Source organism: Cimex lectularius, unplaced genomic scaffold (assembly GCF_000648675.2).
Source record: "Cimex lectularius strain Harlan isolate CLEC.00 unplaced genomic scaffold, Clec_2.1 scaffold21, whole genome shotgun sequence".
In the NCBI taxonomy this organism is placed as follows: Eukaryota; Metazoa; Arthropoda; class Insecta; order Hemiptera; family Cimicidae; genus Cimex; species Cimex lectularius.
The window spans coordinates 962,303-983,493 of NW_019392671.1; the positions used below are offsets into that span (position 1 = coordinate 962,303).

The 21,191-nt window shown below is 37.6% G+C and overlaps 1 protein-coding gene across 2 annotated transcripts in view; it reads left to right on the top strand.

Annotated features, from left to right (window-relative positions):
- Positions 1-21,191, top strand: part of LOC106668560 (protein jagged-1b) — a 226,271-nt gene that overhangs the window by 173,181 nt on the left and 31,899 nt on the right. For both annotated transcript variants that reach the window (XM_024225310.1, XM_014397429.2), the window contains exon 7: positions 3,968-4,201. In XM_024225310.1, the coding sequence (XP_024081078.1) occupies positions 3,968-4,201 (234 nt within the window). The remainder of the gene's footprint in view (positions 1-3,967; positions 4,202-21,191) is intronic.

Below are 21,191 nucleotides of genomic sequence, written 5' to 3' on the forward strand. Positions count from 1 at the left end.
AGAGAAATGTTTAGATTAAAAGATATCACGATTTTCCGACGCCAGGACGTGATATCTTTCAAAATCGATAAAAAGCGAAATTACTCTGAAATGGTTGAGAATCGGACCATGGACAATATGAACTTTTTTGTTCATTTTAGGGTGAAGAATCTACTGGAGAAGTTTGTAGCACGAGTAGCAATTCACCCTGTATATATGATTTATAAATTATAAAATAATTAAAACACACCAATTTCAAACCTCATTCGGTATTAACAATTCTTTAGAATTGATAAAATACTTAAAGCACATAAATATACCTAACAACTGTGTTTTAGTATCATTTGATGTTACCAATTTATTCAAAAATATACCCTTTAAAGAATGTACAAAACCTATAAAACAAAAAGTTACGGAGAATTCTATTAACGAATTGGTAAAAAAATGGTATAATAGACCTCTTAAATATATGCCTACTATCTAACTATTGTAAATTCAATTATAAACTTTATGAAATGAAAGGGTTACCAATGGGGGTCTCCAATCTCCATTATCCCCACTTTGTGCTGAAATATTCATGGTTAATGTTGAAAAAATTCTTTTCAAATCAAGCAACAACAAACAATAATAATAATAAAATTAATTAATCTTTACGTAAGGCATTGGTATGGTAATAATAATTTTTTTTTAACTATATAGGCTTTGGTAACCTAAACTATATTTTAGGCATATTGTCGGGAACACTAGAGGATCTAAAAGAATTCATCTAACTAATTAATTCTTTACACGGTAATATAAATACTGCATTGGAAATTAATAAAGAAGGTTATTTAAACTTTTTAGGCTTAAAGCATCCATATTAAACAACTTAATCGAAATAGACTTACATAGAAAACCCACAACTACAGACACCATGATACCAGCGGATTCTTCTCACCCATGGAGCCGAAAAGCTGCCGGTTTCATTTAGCTCATAGAACATACGTAAAAACTCCCTTCAACACCTGCTAACCATAAAAAAGAATTATAAACTATTAAAACCTTAGCCAAAAACAACGGATATCACGAAATATTTATGAAATTAAATAATTAAAAATTAATTTAAATAATTAACAAATATGGAACTAAATTATTTAAAGAAAAAACTCTTTGCAAAGTTCTTATCTACGTCGAGGATGTAGGGACGATTTCCTTTTCCAAGAACGCAAGGTGTCTTCCTTTTCCAAGAACGCAAGGATGTCTTCCTTTTCCAAGAACATAGGGATGTCTTCCTTCTCGCAGGGCGCAAGGTGTCTTCCTTTTTCAAGGACGCAAGGATGTCTTCCTTCTCCAAGGACGTAGGGATATCTTCCTTTTCCAAGGACGCAGGGAAGAGTTCCTTTTCCAAGGATGCAGCAAAGACTTCCTTTTCCAAGGGAGCAAGGATGTCTTCCTTTCCCAAGGACGCAGGAAAGGCTGCCTTTTCCTAAGACGCAGGGATGTCTTCTTTTTCTTTTCTTCAGGATTCGTCTCGAACACAACGCGAGAGCAGACAAAAAAACAACCTTCTTCGCTCCTTTTTATCTCACCGATTCCTCTTTTTCCCCGCTGAAGGGTTGACTTGTTCGTCTCGAGGTCTTAGTCACTTTTCTCGCCGCAAACCTTCCACGCAACCTCTTCGATATGCCAATCATTCCCACTATTATTTGTCTTAAATTCCAACCAATATTCAAATTTATTACTTAAATTAAAATGAAATAAAATGATATGTTGTCTTATCCAGATCGTATATAATTCCGGTGTTGCCGGACAATTTATACAAATGATTTTGTAAATTACATCCGACTTACATTTAGAAAATCAATTGTATAAATTGCCCAACAACTTACGTCGGAATTACATCCCAATATCTAGATAAGAGGGTAAAAAACTAGCGACGTCCACAGTTAAGGTGAGAGAACACCTCCTTGCGGGCATCCCCTGGCCGACTCAGGGGTCGCTCCGCCCAAGATGTGCCTGTTCCTTAGGCCTTCTTCGACCCATTGGCATATCTTCTCCGAGTCTCCCCTATTTTTAATAGAGAGACTGTTGTTACATTGTTGAGAGCTCCCTCTCACAAGTAAAAGGTCAATAGAAAGCTTATAACTCTAAGCCTAAACGGGTCTTTGATCCCATTTTCCAAGGAAGCCTAATATCTTGGGATTACACTAGACCAGCGGTTCACGTGGAATTCACATCTGATTAAAACTACCCAGCGAGCCAAAATTGCCTGGGCCAAGAAGGCTCTGCGCCAAGAACTGGAGTCTAAACCCCAAAATGTCCCTACGGCTATAAACCTCTGTCCTGACACCAATTTTGACATATGGGACGGTGGTGTAGTGTGCCAAAGTCTTCAGGCCAAATCAATAAGGCTATTAAGTGGCACCCAAAGACAAGCCTGTATTAGTGTCACTGGTGCCATGAGCACAACACCAACTGCGGCCCTGAAGGTGTTGTTAAACCTCCCACCATTTCATACTTTAATCCAAGGAGAAGCCTAAGCAGCAGCCTACCGGCTCATAAATGGACAAACATCTGCAAGGATAGGCCATGTAAATATACAATGGAAACTGAGAGAGGAGGTACAGGTAGATGCCATTCTAGGCATGCAAATTGTTGCCACTATTCCAAAATACAATTTTACTAAAACGGTCAAGGCACTGATACCAGAACGGGAAGAATGGGCTAATGGAACACCGCTAAAGGCAAACATCTACTGGTATACTGACGGCTCCAAAATCGATAAGGATACGGGAGGTGGAGTCTTCGGGTTGAACCCAAAGACCGAACTGACGGTAAACCTAGGTAAATATGCTACAATTTTCTAGTCTGAAATCATAGCGATTGAACAATGCGCCAGAGAAATAGCAAAGCCAGAAATACATTCCCGGAAGAAAGCCATTTTCTCTGAAATCCAGGTAGCACTTAGGACCCTAGCCTCATGTGAGGCGAAGGCAAAAGTTTGGATTTGCATGGAGTGCCTGACGGAAGTCAATAACACCAATGACCTGACCGTGGACACTCGGGGCATAGAGGCAACGAAAGTTTGACATTTTGGCCATAAAGGGGGCTTGAACTCTCTGGGTCCTGATACCTACTGTGGCTTAGCATCCTGCCGCAAAACAGGATACATCTTAAAATTGATCCTTAATCAGTCCAAAACCTAGTGGAATTATACCACAGGAATGACCGCTAAACATAATGGTTCATTAATTGAATTAAAATTACTACTATTGTTTGTTATACATTTGAAATCAAGTAAGTCAGAAGAATCTGTAGTTCAAAATACAAAACTAAAAGTTGAATTCTCTAACTGAAAAACGCCAGTATGTCCTGCTCTGCAGAGGTTTTCCCGACAGGACAACCGCCTCCTCATGAGGGGTGTTCTTTTATGGCCTACCTACCTTCATATATTGTCTGGTGTTTACTTTTAACCACTTAAACAATTTATATAAATAAAAAAATAAGACTCTGCCCTCATGTTGATGATCCACATATGCCTCATCGTTTTTTAGGCTTACACATGTCACCTGTCAGGTAGACATCTTCCGATACTGCTGGGCGCGTTTTTCAGCACTTTTCTCGTTCGGTGAAGTTGATCCGGCATGTCGTACTTTCTTGCCAGGTCTGAGAACCTTTTCCGGCCATACGCGTCTTTGATATCTTCCACTGTCTTCCATTTTCTGAGACAGTTGCTCAGTATGGATCACTAATTATGGTGGAGGTTTACGTTTAGGTTGACACTGTGTCTAGTCTCGAAAGAAATAAAGTGATTTTGGCACTTGGTGATTAAAAACATTACCTAAAATAGCAAGACTTTCGATCTGCATAGGTCATACTCCGGCCAAACGACTTGTTCCAAATAGAATGGCAATCTATTTATACAGGGAATCAAAGAAATATTTATTGTTCCCTTTTCTTATTGGAATTGTTTGTTGCAGTGTAATAAACTGTTTTATTTTTGTTGCAGATTTGAATTACTGCGGGACGCACGAACCATGTGAGAACGGTGGTACTTGCGAGAACACGGCGCCGGACCAGTATCTCTGCAGATGCCTCGAAGGCTTTTCCGGCTTGAACTGCGAAGTGATAGACAACCCTTGCGTTACGGAACCTTGCGCCAACGGGGGTCGTTGTATACAAAAGGCGGGTCAATTCCACTGCGTCTGTCCGAACGGATGGGCTGGCCCGACATGTGCAGTCGGTGAGTAGACAATTTTTACGGTCTTCTCCTTGTTCTAAATGGCCACTTTCCGTAAATCATATCTTTCTCGATCCCATTCCGCCAGAGTAAAAAAAAATAAATAAATAAATCAACAATTTTTAAAATAAAATAAAGAAAACATTAAACTACATCCATGAAAAACCAGCTGCTAATGTGGCATGAAGCCAAAACAAAGCTACAAAAAGAAATAAATTGTGAGATTTCATTCTTATTGAAGTTAGATTATATATGATCGTGGGCATGATGTCATCTTTGGTAGTTTGTATGTATCGATACTCTAGAAAAGGATACAAACGGCAAATAACCACTTAAAATGGTGAAATTCCCAGAACCGTCGATAGAAAGGCCATAAGGATCGGAATCATAGGATCATCTACATTAACAGACTTTGTGAGCTATTTTGTCAAGGTCAACCCGCAGTTTGGTCATCTCCCATCGTCTGACACACCAAATCCACAAGAAAAGGCAGACTAGCATGTTTAGTGACTACCAGCTACAGAAACAGAGTTTATCAGATATCTCACAAATTCTGTTCTTGTAGTTCGTCGCCTCGAATCATCCTAATTTTCTCATCCTTGTGGATTTAATCTGCTAGATGGTCGGGGGTTGATGAAGAAATTTGCAGGTAATTACCATGAACTAAAAGAAGAGTCAGATATTACGTCAAGGCCTATGGGTAATTCACCAATTTACCTGTAGTTTGGCATAGCAGAACGGTCGGAGCCCATCCAACCTCGCAGAACTCGACTACCTCACAAAATTTGTTCTTCTGTTCCTCCAGAAATTGTCAGGTATCTCCGGCGATGTTCTCCAAACAACCCTGTTGTTACTTTGAGGATGATCTGCAAACCCGATCAGCAAGGATAAACATAATCAGAAACCAAACAGTTTCTTAACCTAATAAATATCAGGAAGAAATCTCACTAATTCTTTAATTTTAAAACTTCTTTACTTGCGTTTTAAGATCTTAAGGGCTTCTGATAACATGGTTATTTAACGTTTATTGATGGCTCTTGAAGTTCATCCCTTTGCACACATGAGCCTTTTGTACTTGTTTCTTTAGGTAATGGCAAGTAATTTTCTTGTATAGTTAAAAATCATGTCAAGAGATTCATTGAATTGGTTCAATTGGCCGATGAGTGAGATTATATCTTTTAATCAATAGTGGATATTTTATCGAGATACATATTTTTCATATTTCCACGCTCATGAGTGAAAACTGTTGAATTTGCAATCCTTGCAAAACGAAAACGAAATTCTACAAACTATAAAGGTTTAATTTTCTCCCAATGCCATCGGATGTAATTAAACGTCCATTCTTGAAAATCATCCAGGTTCATTGCTAAAGATGGGGATATGAGAGAAGCTGAGAATAATTAGAGGGGACCCGATAACTGGATTCACCGACGTATACAAAACGGAATGATAAATCAAAGTGACATTCCAAACAAGTCCTCATATTTTTATGTTTATGCATTCGCTGACGCTCTCGAGGGCAATGAATTGCCGTAATAAATCAATTTATTAAACGGAATTAAAGAGCAGACGATATGGTAATGAGTTGCGTCGCTCGACAAGACATTTCGCCCTGTCAACATCATACTGTATAAAAAAATCCTTATTTTTAAGCATCGCGATTGATTTTCGCAAGTTGAACAGTTTTCATCTCATTTATATTTATCACATTCTCAAATTTTTACAGTAGATAAACGTGCCTTGATAACATTTGTTATATTAAATTTTTTTAAGATGCTTCGCCGACCAAATTAATTTTAATTTAAAGTATTTTTATTAAATTTGATTCAAGTTTTGATGGAATAGGAAAAAACGATTCGATGTATTAATTTTCTCTGGAAGGTTGTGTGGTCGTCGTCTGCTATGTTATTTGCTCTTGTACTGTTTACTGGGACACGCTGTATAATTAGGCCGGTAGAACAACATGTCAGAGCCTTTGTAAACACGAAAACATGACACAAAAAAAAGGCATCATCGATTTATCTTTTTTATGACCTGTGAGATAATGGGAACTAGTGGTTTTGAAAGTGTGTTGTTTCTTAAATATATAAGATCTACATATTTTTTAAATTATTATTATTATTATTGGAGGCGTAAAAGGGAGCGTTAAGGATTTTTATATTATTTAGGTGAACTAGGCCTGAGGTACCCAGTATAATTTTTCTCCAAAAAAAGTAAAAATTTGAACCTAGACTAAAAAATATTTTTATTTTTTTAATAGCAACTTTTATTTATAGCATCATTAGTTCAAGGAAATTCGCCGGTCCATCTAAAAAGGACACCCTGTGTATAAACATAAAAATCAGGTTTATTATAGCAGCAATTAACTACTTTATGGCTTAATTCAAACATATTTGCAGGGTTTGAAAGTAGAACTATATGCAATAAAAAAAACACTTCCTCTAAAAAGAGGAACAGGGTACCCAGAAACTCGCCACTGTGCCCGAATCCCATTCTTAAATCTGGCGGCAAGCGTACATGCTTTCTGTCAGGTGCCAAGGTTCTGTTATTTGGACACATCGAACAATCTTTCTCTGCATAATGGGCACTAATAGTAAAGATTATTTCCTCGCTTATTAATGCAGTGTATTACAGACTAAAGTACAACGAAACATTTAAAACATTTTAATTTCATCTGTACTGTTTGGTTTTACTTTTCTTTCCAGTTAGTAGGTTGTTGCAATCCAGTTGATTTAAAAACTACAAATGTCAATAGTACTTTACTGAGTTGAGCTAAAACGAAATTTTGTAATGGGCGTGCATTCAGACATTTCAGATTGGTCATAGTCGTGATTCGTTTGCTTGCCCGTTCAAACAATTTATTTATGTGTTGATTCAAGTCGGCCGCGAAGGCCGGCCGATATTTGCCCAGGTGCAACCGCCTTGTCATCGGTCGATTACCCTCTTCCGAGATATGTCCTATCGTGTTTGTTCCCTTTGTGCTTATTAATTGTTCGGATGGCTCTCTCGAGTTGGAGACCCTGGGAATGGTTCCTTTTTTTCCCTTAGCCTGTGAAGGTCCAGCAAGGTTTGGGAGGCTTTAAATTTTTAACTTGCAGAATTTAGTCGATGTTCCAAGTTTATCTGACAAGGGACATGGAAACAACTATAAAAAATATTAGAAAACTGTGTGTGCGTTCTTGACTGTGGGCCGTAAGAGCTTAAACTGCTTTAGATCCTGTTCTTAAATATTAAAAAGCAAAAATCCAATTCTTGTCTTACAAAAGGGCTTAACGTCCAACTACATGCTGGGTGTCGCGAACTAGGGTAAAACTTACTTATATACCCTACCTATATACCTATACCTTTTTACATATTATAATCAATTAAAAACCATGGACTACACCGGGAAACTAGGACGTTTACCTTTCAGTGATGAGCGCCGTGTCAGCGCCTAAACCGTTGCGGCCACCAATGCCCCTCGTATTTGTTTTAAGAACCCTTTAAATCCCTTGAATACGAACTTTTATATTAAAAAATTTTGGGATCAGCCGTTTTTTATCCAATATCCGATGTTTCAACTAAAAAATTCGTAGTAACTCCCCTGGATTTTACCCACACTTTGGGTTGCCCCCACCGTTAGAAAGCTGAATGTTTTCAGCCTATGTCAACGATGTAGATGATATGTCATTATAAGAATACAAAATAAGGATAAGAGAAACGGGAATTTATCAAAATGTTGTTTGTTATGCAGGTTGTAATTTATATATTGAGACCAGGATTGTGTCATTACGTGTAGTTTATGAGGTTCTAAACCTCCGTTTCTTGCTGATAGGAGGAGTTTTGGACAACAAACATTTGAGGGAAAAACTTTTCGATTTTTCCAGATTTTATTTTAACCTACTTTGCTACCTCTGTCACAATGACAATTTAAAAACAGACATTTTTACGCTGGATCAGCCGGGGGAATTTTTTCTACAATGTCCACTCTTCCAGTTAAAAAAGTCATAAATCCATACAATACAATATCCATTTTATTACACCGTTTAAAGGATGAATGTTTCTACTTTCAGCTTATGTCAACGATGTTTAGATTTTATTTCATTATAAGTGAGAAAAATAAGGATGAAATAAACAAATACCTTTCATTCGTTTTATTTTATATCTTCGGTCTTGATTTATTTTTAGAAGGTAGGTTTATACCATTATGGGTAATCTGTAGGTTCCTAACCTAACCTCCTTCAACATTTTCTGGGGATCGGTGGAGCGCACAAACTTTGGATAGGTTCTGGCTCCCTGGCATGCTTTCTAAACTTTAACCGCATCCTACCCACTCTTTATTACCTTATCCTGAAACCCTATTAAACCACTGCTTCAGAGTTATGAGGTGCGGCGACGAGTGTTCGAAAGTCAGACACAAACCAACGTCCCACAAGGGTCATTCTTGGTCCCATCCTTTATATCATATATACTGCTGACCTTTACACCCTGATACATCATCATCTACGGGGACGATACGGCAATTTTGCCTTCTAACTCGAATCCTATCCAAGTTACCTCCAGCATCCAAGAACACTTGAGCTTAACGATGACTGGTGATAAAGTGGAAGGCAAGACTGAATGAAGAAAAATGTTCTCATTAGTTTACATTGAAAAAACAGTCTTGCTCTCCACTGTACATCATACACAAAGAGATACTGATTTCCATTTAAGCCAAATACTAGGGCTATAACCAGGCAGCAGATCTCAATTAAAATTCAAAGGATCGATCGTTACCCATAACGAAAATTAGGGTTAATACAAAAGGATGAGTTGCCATCGAATGACAGACGTTTGATTGATAATATCCGGTTCGAAGGCTTGCTAATTGTTCCCTCGGTTTTTAATAAATTCGACCGTTTTACTAATGTGCCCCTTGGCCGGAACAATATTTTGTGAGAGATAAAAGCCACGGATGATTGATTTCAGAATTTATTTGAAATGAAAAAAAAAAATTAAAAAAAGAATGTCGAGATTCTGCAGAGCAAAGCCTGGAGATTAATATTAATGTGCATGTAAACAAGAACATTTTGTTATTTATGCAATGTTCTACGCACCGTTTTAAATAGAATTAATCGCGTCTTTCAAAGTAGTGCATTGTATAGTGTTGAATTTGCGTAAATCTTTTCAGATGGTCGTAACAAATTGTTTTCATTCATCTCTCTGAAATTTATCGTTCAATTAATTATTTGAACCTTAAGCGTTTCAATTTGTTTTGAGAGATTTCTTCGCCATCTATTTACCGGCTGCATCCTTTATTACCGTTTTGACAGAAGAAAAAAGTTCAGTTTGTGAGGGTGATAAATGGAGGGAGGGGCAATCAATTGAAATTCCATCGTCATGGCACAAGTTTTAGGCGGGTGTCTTTGTAATTTGTAGTTTTCCACGCGCCACCCGATCGGCGTTTCCTTTGACAAAGAAGAAAACATTCCAAAACGAGTCCATGGTATAAAAATATGCCTTCCCACTAAGTGAATTATGCAAATCCGGTCCCTGACCGACTTGACCCCCTGGCAATACTCAACTTGATAACTCAATAATATAAACTACTCAAAAATGAAAAAGGATATTTGTAATTTATTCTTACTCTATTGATTTTAATAAAATTAACCGATATATTCTTGTTAGTTGGATTAGAAATACAAACCAAAAAAAAAAGTTAATCCTCATTTTTACTAACGGATTTATTGGGTTGTCCGGAAAATAATGCAGGATTTTAAGTTTTCATTAAAAAAAATCTATATAAAATATTCTGTTTACGTTTACAGGATTACTCATTTGTATGAATGTCAACACTTATTAATCCTCTTCCAAATGATATTGTTTGTTTACCTCTGTAGCATTCCGCTACTTGGAAATAATTCAGTCATCCTTATAATGTCAAAGCGAGAATTTCGTACGATTTTCTTTTACGAGTTTAAACTCGGCCGAAGCGGAGCCCAAACGGCTAGAAACATTAACCAAGTCTGGGGCGAGGGTTGTGTTAATGAGTGCACTGTGCAAAGGTGGTTTAAAAAATTTCGGGAGGGAGATTTCAGCCTTGAAGATGAAGAAGGTCGTGGAAGGCCTTCCTCTCTTAATGATGATGTTCTGCGATCAGTGGTGGAAGAAAACCCCAAAACAACTGTTCGAGAACTTGCAGAGCAACTCAAAGTCAGTAAAACGACCGTCGCTGACCACCTCAAGGCGATTGGAAAAGTGAAAAAACTCGAAAATTGGGTTCCACACTCATTAAACGATCGCCAAAAAAATCAGCGCTTTGATGTTTGTGCATCACTTCTTTGTCGAAACAAAAATGACCCATTTCTGGCCAGAATTGTTACATGTGACGAAAAGTGGATTCTCTACGATAACACTAGACGTTCTGGACAGTGGCTCGACAAAGGAGAAGCTCCAATACATTTTCCAAAGCCCCCAACTCATCAAAAAAAGGTAATGGTTACGGTATGGTGGGCTTCATTTGGTTTAATACACTACAGCTTCTTAAATCCTGGCGAAACCATCAATGCTGAATCATACTGTAACCAAATTAATACCATGCATCAGAAATTGGCAGTAATGAAGCCCTCTTTGGTCAATCGGAAAGGGCCCATTTTGTTGCATGACAACGCTCGACCACATGTGTCACGTGTAACGTCACAAAAATTATTGGAGCTTGGCTATGAAACTTTGCCTCACCCACCCTACTCTCCGGACCTCTCGCCTACTGACTACCATTTTTTTAGACACCTGGACCACTACTTACAACACATAATATTCAAAAATCAAACGGAACTGGAAAATGCATTTATTGACTTTATCAATTCTAAAAATTCTGAATTCTACTCAGACGGAATTAATAAGTTACCAACACGTTGGGAGAAATGTATTGAGAGTATGGGAAATTATTTTGATTAAAGAACATTGCTTTAAAGTAACTAGTTTCTTTTTTTTTGTTTAATACCAAAATCCTGCATTATTTTCCGGACAACCCAATACTTAAGAATAGTAAACATGAAGATTACTCATTTTATAAACAAAAACCTTTTCTTGACATTTCTCCATATTAATCCAGTTGTATTCTCTTTAACCATGGGAAGACATCATCTCGAAGCAGAATTTCGCAATGTTATTGTGATAATGACGAATTCATCGATGTCACCGGCAAGTGGATATTGCAGAGGCAGTTGGCGTTTCTCAGAGCGTTGTCTCCCGGGCTTTAGCCCCATTCTGAGAGACTGGAAGTGCCAATGGGTGGCCTGGTAGTGGATCTCAGCGCATTACGACGCAAAGGGAGGGCAGTAATATTGTCATTGCTGCAAGACGAAACCTTTTCCATAGTGCCCTCCAGATCCTGAATTAAGTACAAGATATTTTGGCAAGGTCTTCATCTATACGAACAACTCGTAATCGTTTGTGGGAAGTTGACCTCACATATTTTGCCCCTTTGAGACGGCCTCAGCAACAGCCGCCACCAGCAACTCAGGAGAATATGGTGCAGCTTAAGTGCAGTTTGGAGGAGGCCGTGTAGTGGTCTGGGCTGGGAATTGCTCTCTAGGCCGAACTGGACTACGTACTGTTGAAAGCCACCTCACCGCAGTCCGTTATGTCCAAGAAATTACCGACGAATACTTCCCTCAAACCAGGGATAACCTCATAGAGGCAGAGGTGTTCATCAACGTTTTGAAAACCTGAGAATTTTCCATCTGCCCCTTCCCTCATTTTCTTCAGGCCTCAATCCCATTGAACACATGTGGGATGCGTTGCAGAGAAGGCTTTTCGATCACCATGCAGCCAGTTGGCCTGCAACAAGCAGCATTACCACACTATGTAATGTATGAAATTCCTTATGAAATTAGTGACAACCTATTAGCAGTATATCTAGCAGGTGCACAGAGGTTTTAGCTAACAGAGGACATTATTATTACACGACATTATTATATATAAATTTTTGTATCCAACAAACAAAATTGTGGAATTAAAACTTTTTATTTTTGTTATTTTTCAACATCCCTTAATTAAATGTTTCTTCAGTAAAAACCATAATAATTTTTAGAAATTTGAATCCAATTTATAATAAAAATAAAATAAAAATGCTAAGGAAAGTAAATACTACAAAAGTGGCAATATATTCAATTTTGAGCAGTTTATGTACAGGCACAGACAGAGATAGTAAGACAAATTATTTGTAAACTGTTTTAAATTCAAAGCAGATACGATTTCTTATTAAATCGATTCACCAGTCGTTCAAGCAAACTTTCAGTACAAGTTGAACGATTAGAATCCGTCACGTACGACGGACAGTTATTCAATTAAATGATAAGGAAGTCTCATAACGATAAACTCTCCAATACCCAGGGAAAGACAATGTTTAAAAATAATAAAGTGATATATATTCTGTCGTATGTAGAGGTGCGTCAGCTCTCATCTTGAGAATAAAAACGTCCGATAAGGCCGAATAGGCTAGATGCGGACGTTAAAGATCCTCATTGTCCTTTTTAGGACGACGTAGTATACGGGAAAGACTGTATCTTAGGTTGTGTCTCAATTGAGCGGTTACTTCGCATTCGAAGATGGGTGGCTGTTTCATCCTCCTCATTGTATAATCTCCAAATGAAATCATCATTGAACATACCCATGTTTAGCTCTCTCTAACAGTAGCAGTGAGTTTGCCAGTCTTGGTAAATGTAGTTTTAACATAACTGTGTCTTGGGTTCCAGGATATTATCAGGATGTGTTTCTCCAGGTTAGCGGGGTGTTGGATGACAAAGTGTGATGTGATTTCTTTACATGATAATGCTTTAATTTTTTTTAGAGATTTTCTAAATCTGATGGTATGAATTTTAGCTTGAAAGGTATACTTCTCTAATGAGTTTGATTGTTCATATTTTGGGGTTGCACTGCCACCGGATCCGGTTTCCTTATTTGCTTTGGAGCCACCTGTAGACCATATCATTGCATTTGATTGACTGAATTCTTCTTCTCCTTTGTGGTCTGTTGAGACTTTAGAGGATACTGTTCCATTACATTGGAGGTAGGTTTAGCAGTGTTTCTAGTGTAATTAACGTGGTTGTTTTCATTGCTCCTGGGATACGCAGGTTTGTCAGTCTATGTGCGCTGCCCATTGTTTGAGTAGCTTGTTTAGCCCTCTGTACTAAACTTCAGTATCTTTCAAGCACCAAAGATAGGGATAGGGATAAAAGAGGCGGCCACAAGGCGTGCTGCACCTCGACCTGTATAGATCTATTGTTCTCCCCTGTTATTTATAACAACTGGCCAGCTTCGGGTTATTAATCAGCCTCCATAGATGTTCCAGCGGCGTTGCACGAACCTGCACCTACATAGACCTTCATCGCACGTCACTAACAATATCCACAAAGAGCGTGTGATAAGTACAAGTGATCGTAGAACAGATAACGCGTTGTAGATATCCACTATCAAAGTACCTTAATCATCTTGAACAGACAGTCCTTTTCCGAATCCAAATTGGCGAGGAGGTAATTTATAGTTTTTCTCTAGCTATTCGATTCTGGTGGCTAGAGAATTATACTGTGAGATTTGTGAAGAAAGAAATTACATAGGCATCAAAGGAAGCAGGAGAACACTGAATCGTGGCTCCTAGGGCAACACGAACAGGATACAATTTAAACAAAACCTCCAGACAAACCTAAGCACCAAAAAAAGTAATAGTAAAAAAAAATAGTCAACTATATACACAACCGATCATGGATGCCAGTCAATATTTTATTAGACGTGAACTCCGATCTGATTAATAGGCTCAGAGGATCGGAAACAGCCGATGGATTGATGCAAAAGCAATTTTTTATCATCTGATACCATCCAGTTATGAAATTAAAAGAGAAAGTAGCATTCGGTTTGCATTCGCACGGCTTAAATCTGTTATGATGCGTTTGCCCAATTTGATCGAATTTTAATTTTTTTCAAGACTTTTCAAAGTTCCACTTTCAAGGGGGATCAGATTATTAAAGACAGTACCGTACCTGCTAACCCTAAAAAATCCTATAATAAGTGGCAGAGCTGGAAAAAAAATCTACTGGCATCCATTTTATCTTGTTTGGAAATAGAGAAAAACAGAAGAGTCTCAACCGGATTTTGATACTCGGCTGAGCGTCTATAAATACGACTGAGTGTCATTTTGGCAAATGTCCTGGTCGAATTGGAAATTAGCCTTTTTAATTTGAAAGAAGAGATTGTGAGAATCAAAAAGGTCCCGCCAGGCAATTTATCCCCGATCTGAATCTACTGTCCCGCCTGATTGATCAATATTTCTGACACGTCTTCCGGCTGTGCTCCTTGTTTCTTAGCATACTTCACTTCCTCCTCGGGGTTCATTTTCCTTTTAGTCTGATTATCGTCGATACAAATCGATCAAATTTGACCGATGTACGTGCACATCATAAGAATGCAGATCCTTGAGGAAGATAACTAAATATGGTAGCCCCGTTTTTAATGGAACTTTTTAGTGTACTAGGTCCAATAATTGATGTAACAAAATTAGACATTTGTTCGAGCGTTTTTGGCCAGGGGCGTTAAGGGCAGAGAAAAAAGTTACACATTGCTTTAGAGTTGTGAACACATATGCTCTAGAGGGCAAAAAAATTGCTTGGGTGCGTTCCTATATGTAGCACTGGCTTTTGATAGGGTCTGGCACCCGGGCGTGCTTTACAAACTTACACGCTTCCTACCCAATCCTTGTTATCATATCCTGACATCCTATCTCACTGACCACTACTTCAGAGTGAGGTGCGGCAACGACTTCTTAGAAATCAGAGCGATAAGCCGGCAAGGGAGCATTCTTAGTCCCATAATATATATGCTATCAGTTATCGGGTTTGTGACCAAGATAAACATCAAGGTTTTGTTTTATTGCCAAGCTTTCGACTGTATATTTAGTCTTTCTCAAGGCGCTACAATGACAAAAAAACTATTATCAATATAGTAATTCAAGAAGAAATACACATTTTTTGTTTCGGACTTACAAAACCAATGTCATAAGTTTATAAATGTTTGCGAACATACGAAAATCACGTTACAAGTAACAAAATAAAAATATGCCTTTCTTTATTACAATACGATATCACTCGAAGAAGATAACAGGCCAGTTAGATTCCGTTCATACATAATATCCAACGCACTAATAAATGCAAAATAAATAAATGCAAAGTAAATAAATAAATACTATGTACATGCATTGCATTCATACTCGACTGACACGCAGGTGTCCGTCAAGCCGACGGTCAACCGGTGGAGCACGGAGGGGATATCCCGAAAGGAAAGCGTTGTCCTGACCCGCCTGCGGATCGGTCACACACGTGAGACTCATGGGTACCTGTTGGTCGGCGCTAGTCGACCCAGATGCCCAGCATGCCAAGATAACATATCTCGGTGTCGCAGCTTGGCCCCATATAGGGACCGAAATGGAATACCACTGTAGGAGAATGCTCGAGTATGGCAGCGAGTTTAAAGAAAAACTTTTTAGGTTTTTGAGAGATACTGGGATAATGGGTTGTATATAGTCGGGTATTTATTTAATAGGTTAAATTTTAGGTTAAGTTTATGTTAGAATAGGGGTATGCTGGGCGGCGGTGCAGCATATCATCTCAAGGCTCCACCGCTGCTCCACCAAGCCAGGTCGGGGCGGAATAACGAGTACCCTCCGACCCGGATTCTAGATAGAGGATATGCATGTGTGATTGGGTTTGTATATAGGAGTATGTATGTATTTATTGTGTGAGTGAGTGTGAGAATGACTAGTTTTCGGGAACGGAAGGGCGCCGAAATGACCAAAGATGTCGATGGCGCCCGGTCAAAGCCCAACCTCGGAGTGGCTCATGCACCAAGATGGGTGACTCCCCCTGATCCATTAGGGAGAGGCCAGAGGTCTTCTAGGAGGTCTCGTAATTCTACTTTATAAAAATATTATTTTTTGTTAATAAATTTGATTAAATTGTACTAATATTATTGTAATCAGTTTTCAAATTGCAAGCATTGGGATCTTTTTGTACATACACAGATTCTTTTAATAATTTACGCCCTAGAATCTTTAATTTTTAAAAAATGCAATCTAGTCAATGCATATACATAGTATTTATTTATTTTGCATGTGAAAATGTATGAATTATACTGCATAAGATTATATATGTAAAACGTTAAAAAAAACCAAAATGCTCGATTAGGAAAGTATGCAAAAACATTCTTTTTGAAGAAAATAATTTGGATTCTTTCTTAGCACCCTTTTTCCCTCCACGAATTTTTAAAGTAAACAAAACATAGACATTTTTTAATCAGCCTTGAAACTTTTTTCCAATTACCGGTGCTTCATTTAAAAATTCATAATGCTCTGGATTTTATCCAAATTCGACCGTATTCAACCACTAGAAGATGAATACTTTTTTCTTTTTGCGTATATTTAAAAATTATATAATTATAAGTGTGAACAACATTCTATTTCATCTCTCTGAGTTTAATTTTTTCACGGTGACCGCGTTTCAGTCGTTACGTGCAGTTAGTTTATAGATTTTTAGAACCTTGTAAAGTCTCATAAGGATCAGTGAATCATTCCAAAATTATCACTATTTTTGACGCATAAATAACGCATATAAGCATAAATAAACGCATAAATAGGTTTAACGGGAGAGCTCGTATTTTCATTGGCTTTAGTTCCGTAATTAATTAAGTAACCCGGTGTAATCTATTACCCAGCTTTGACATCTTGTAATTCACTGCCTGTCTGTCTTTTTAAAGGCATCAGCCTAAAATGTTGACAGGTTGAAGTTATAGAAAGTTCAAGATTAAGTCGCTCCAAAAATTATATTATAGACTAAATTCTGAAACTTCTATTATAATGCTGTGCGGTTAAATGTCATCAGGACGTTAAATAAGGTTTTTAGGCAAACACTCGAATTATACAGTAAAAATATATTGTCATTTTTCTTTTTTCATAATATTATAAATTGAATTTTTCTTTATTGTGTACATTTATAATGGCCAATCGATCTAAACATTGAAGGCTTTTGACGACGTTAAAAGTAGCCTTGTTGCCGCACGTTAAGCGCGGTGTTTCTCAGGGCTCTATCTCGAGCTTACTTATTTTCTGTCTCTTAAAATTAAACTGGCAGATCGCCATCAAAGCTGCAATGTGGCCTAATGTAGAACAAGATAAACATTAGCAATTTGGTTAAAAGGTTAGAGGGAAATCCCGTAAGGTTAGTGATGGAGAGTTCCGAATGGCGCCAAATAAATCAATGTTTCCAATATGCGCGCAGAAACAGAACAGGAACAACACTGCGCCCGCTGTAAACTCAGAGGATTTCCTGTCATCCTTAAACAAAATGCTAAACTTGGAAAGCGATTTTGGCAAAAAATGGTTAATTTATAAACTGGATATGATAAATTTATGTTTGGCAAATATAACAATCTATACAAGATGCATTTGAGGGGTGATGAGCCATGTTAGAGAAAGAAGATACCAATATGTAGCCAAAGAAATCAGTGTTGCCAATGCACGGGATGAAACATTTAAGGAAAAACACTGCACCCACACTTAACTCATGTGATTAGCTATGCTTTAGCAAATTTGCTAAATTTGGTGATACCCTGGGGCAATGTGGGATTAAAGTTCAATGTATATTAATTTATAAGTATTATTGAGTTCATTGGTTTAGTTACAATAAATTAAAACTTAATGCCAAAAAAGAGCAAATGGATACGTAGAATGTAGGAATCAGCTCAACAAATATAGACATTTGGTAAATCGGAATATTTCCAAAATCCAAGATTCAATTTTCAAAATCAGTCATAAACGTGGGTATGATTTTTTAGAATGATCCGAAACAACCCTTTATTTTATTTTTTTCGCCCCGACAAGACTTTTTTATTGAGGGTAGCCCACACCGTTCTCTACTGATTTTTAAAGCACCACAGTCCACTAGTAGATGATGGACTGTCACCGCTCATTTCATTGGGGACACAGTTGTCGTCGGCCGCCCACCAGAAGCTGACCAAGTGTGAGTGGAGTGTGGCCTATCCTAGCCTAGTTAGGATGATTCTCCTTTTGTTCATTTTTTCCGGTTTGACCGAACCTTTGATATTTTTTTAAATTTTCAGCCAATTCAGTACAGCTGCTTTGCCATTCTTTGTATAACTACCCTTTACTATAAACAAATATTGTAAAAATTATGCTCTTGCTCTTAAGGGAACTCGACTGAACTTTCATGAAGGAAAAAGTGAAAAAAAAAACCATAAGCTTTTTCATTTAAGTCTTACCCTAGAGGATGTTAAATTAATTAGTTTTGTGTTCATTGTTTAGTAGTTAAGGATCTTTTGCAACGTTTTTTTCCACAAATTTAATTGAATAACATGCCACAAATTGAAGTATCGAGACGGGAAGGCTTAATTTATGCAAGGAAAATATACACCGGGTATTCCTGGAAATGTCGGCCTGTGGCCCGTATTCAACTCTTTTAAACAATCAATCCACCTTGTAACGTTAATAACCCCAGCACAGATATGTAATTATTCAGTCGCTTTCATGCACCCTGCTTGGACGGGCCAGGGCGATATGTTTAATGAGAAGCGCCGCCCCCTCAAGCGTCTCTAAACCTTAAGAGGAAACTGAGGTTACAATGCATCAACTTTTTAAATTTCACGCCCAACTTTTACGTTTTCACCGGTGATTAATTTCCCTTACAATGGTAAGCTTTGGACGTGGGATAAACGAATTTAAATGAAACTTTTTGAATGACACTAGGTCAACAATTATTCGCCAGGTGTCCGAGTGATCTTGAACTTTTAGCAATTCAAAAAGCCCCTGAATACAAAGGTTTTGTAAAATCAAAAAATAATAGTTGTATCTCATATTTGTCCCCTTCCCAATCTTTTTTTTTTTTCATAAAAGTAATCATGATAACGTTAAAATGACATCGATCAAAACAAAGCTTTACAGTCTTAGAACCTTATTAATTACATGCAATGGCAGAAGTTCATTCTCTATAAACACATAAATTACATCCGGAGATATAAAATTAAACATATGAGGGTGCTTGTTGATTACATCCTTATTTTTCTCACATATAATAACATAACAAATCAACATTGTTGACATGTCCCTAAAGGAGAGAAATTAAGCAACCCAAAGGTTGTGGACAATCACCATTGAATTTTCATAAAATCCAGAGGAGTACGTATTGCGATTACGGTTTTTTAAGCGGCTTTTAACAATTTTCTCTGCACTTGGTAAGCGCATTTTTTCACAAGACTCAATTAAACCTGTCAGACGAACTTCATCCATGAAAGTTTGCACTTCTTTCTGAAATATATTGTAAATAGTTGAATAGAAACCAGCTGAAGAATAATTTTCAGTTCGATTTGCTCTTTAACGTAGGATTTCCTTCGCCTGAAACAGTAATGTCGAAGAATCTTAATCAGCAGTTTTTTTATTGTTTAAATAAAGCGTGTAATTAAATATTCGTGTGCGATTTTCAATTAAAAAACATGTGAAAGTTTTGAAAAAAAATTGAGATTATACCACAACATATAGTGTAAAATTGCGGATGGTTGCGCTTCGCGACGATGAATCACACCATTGATCAAATCTTCTCGTTGTTTATTTTTCACTCTCAACCTTTGATCGAATATGTTCTGAATGATATTAATTGTTTATTTAGAAACACACTACACACATAGAAAAGAAAAAAAGGCACCGTCAGTATCTTTTTTTTGTATTGTAACACTGGGATAAAGGACTTGAGAATATGACAATTTTTTTCATGAATATATAATTACGATTTTGAAAGGCTAAGACATACTTAATGGTTATAAAGGGCGCGGGAGGTTTCGACTGTTAATTTTAAGACCCCTTCAACATATGTGCAAAGTCATACTTTGATGAATCACTGTTTGACTCATTACAATAAATCATATTTTGCGCCCTGTAAGCATGGATGTGTAGGCGTTTCGTATAAAAAACGGTTTCTAGATCCTTTTCATTTCTCAACCACAGTTTTTCCGTTTGAATCCGATAAAGGAGGGAAATACACGTGGGGAGGTCGAACTATGGCCGTCTGGTAGCGTTGGTTACGGGTATCGGGCGGAAAGGTAAAGTGCCACTATAGTGATAGATACAAATATCGATTAAGAGAATTACTCAGAATGAGAAAGGGATAGAGGGGGAGTCACGATTCCTAATAAAACATAATCAGCGAGCTCCTCCGAAGAGAGGGAACCCTGTTATTTTTACCCCAGGTTTAAATTAATTGGATTCCTGAGGCTGAGACAGCCGAGGCTACCTGACTCACTACTATCCGGCCTGAAAATATCTTTTAAATTTTTCACAATGCTCTACAGGCGGGCAGTTAGGTCATTTCAAACCCCGATCAGTTTGCCTTGGGAGTGCTGAGAGAGCAAATCCTCATTTTGAACTCATCAGGGGGGAAGAAGTTATTAAGAAAGATGTATAAACCTTGCAAATGAAAGAAAGTCGAAAGAAAAGAAATACTTGCCTCAAAGTGGCTTATGGCTCTGACCCCGCAATAGTTAATTTTGTAGTTTGGTCGTTTCTGATCATTTCGGTCAAACTTGGAGGAATTGACCAATGTCCTTTTATTGTGAAAACGGCTCTTTTATCAGATATCCGATTAATGATTAATTGTACAAGGTCTTCTTGAAGTATGTGGGGTAAAAAAGGAAGTGTAGTTTTGTCGTTCATGACCTTTGTTTTGGTCAGACAAATTCGTTGTTTCCTCGGAAAAATTATTCGGCTGGAAGTGGCTTTTAGAATAACCGAACTGACTCCTGCAGATATCCAATGACCAGACCACAAACAACAGTTATTAATCTAGTTTGGTCGTTTCTGATAATGTCTCCTTAAGTCCTCAAACAAACCTTCACTGATTTGGTCATTCAGAAGCATTTGGGTTTTTATCCATTTTCGCTGGTTCCTGGTTAATGATGAATTTGTAAAAACATTATTAATGAA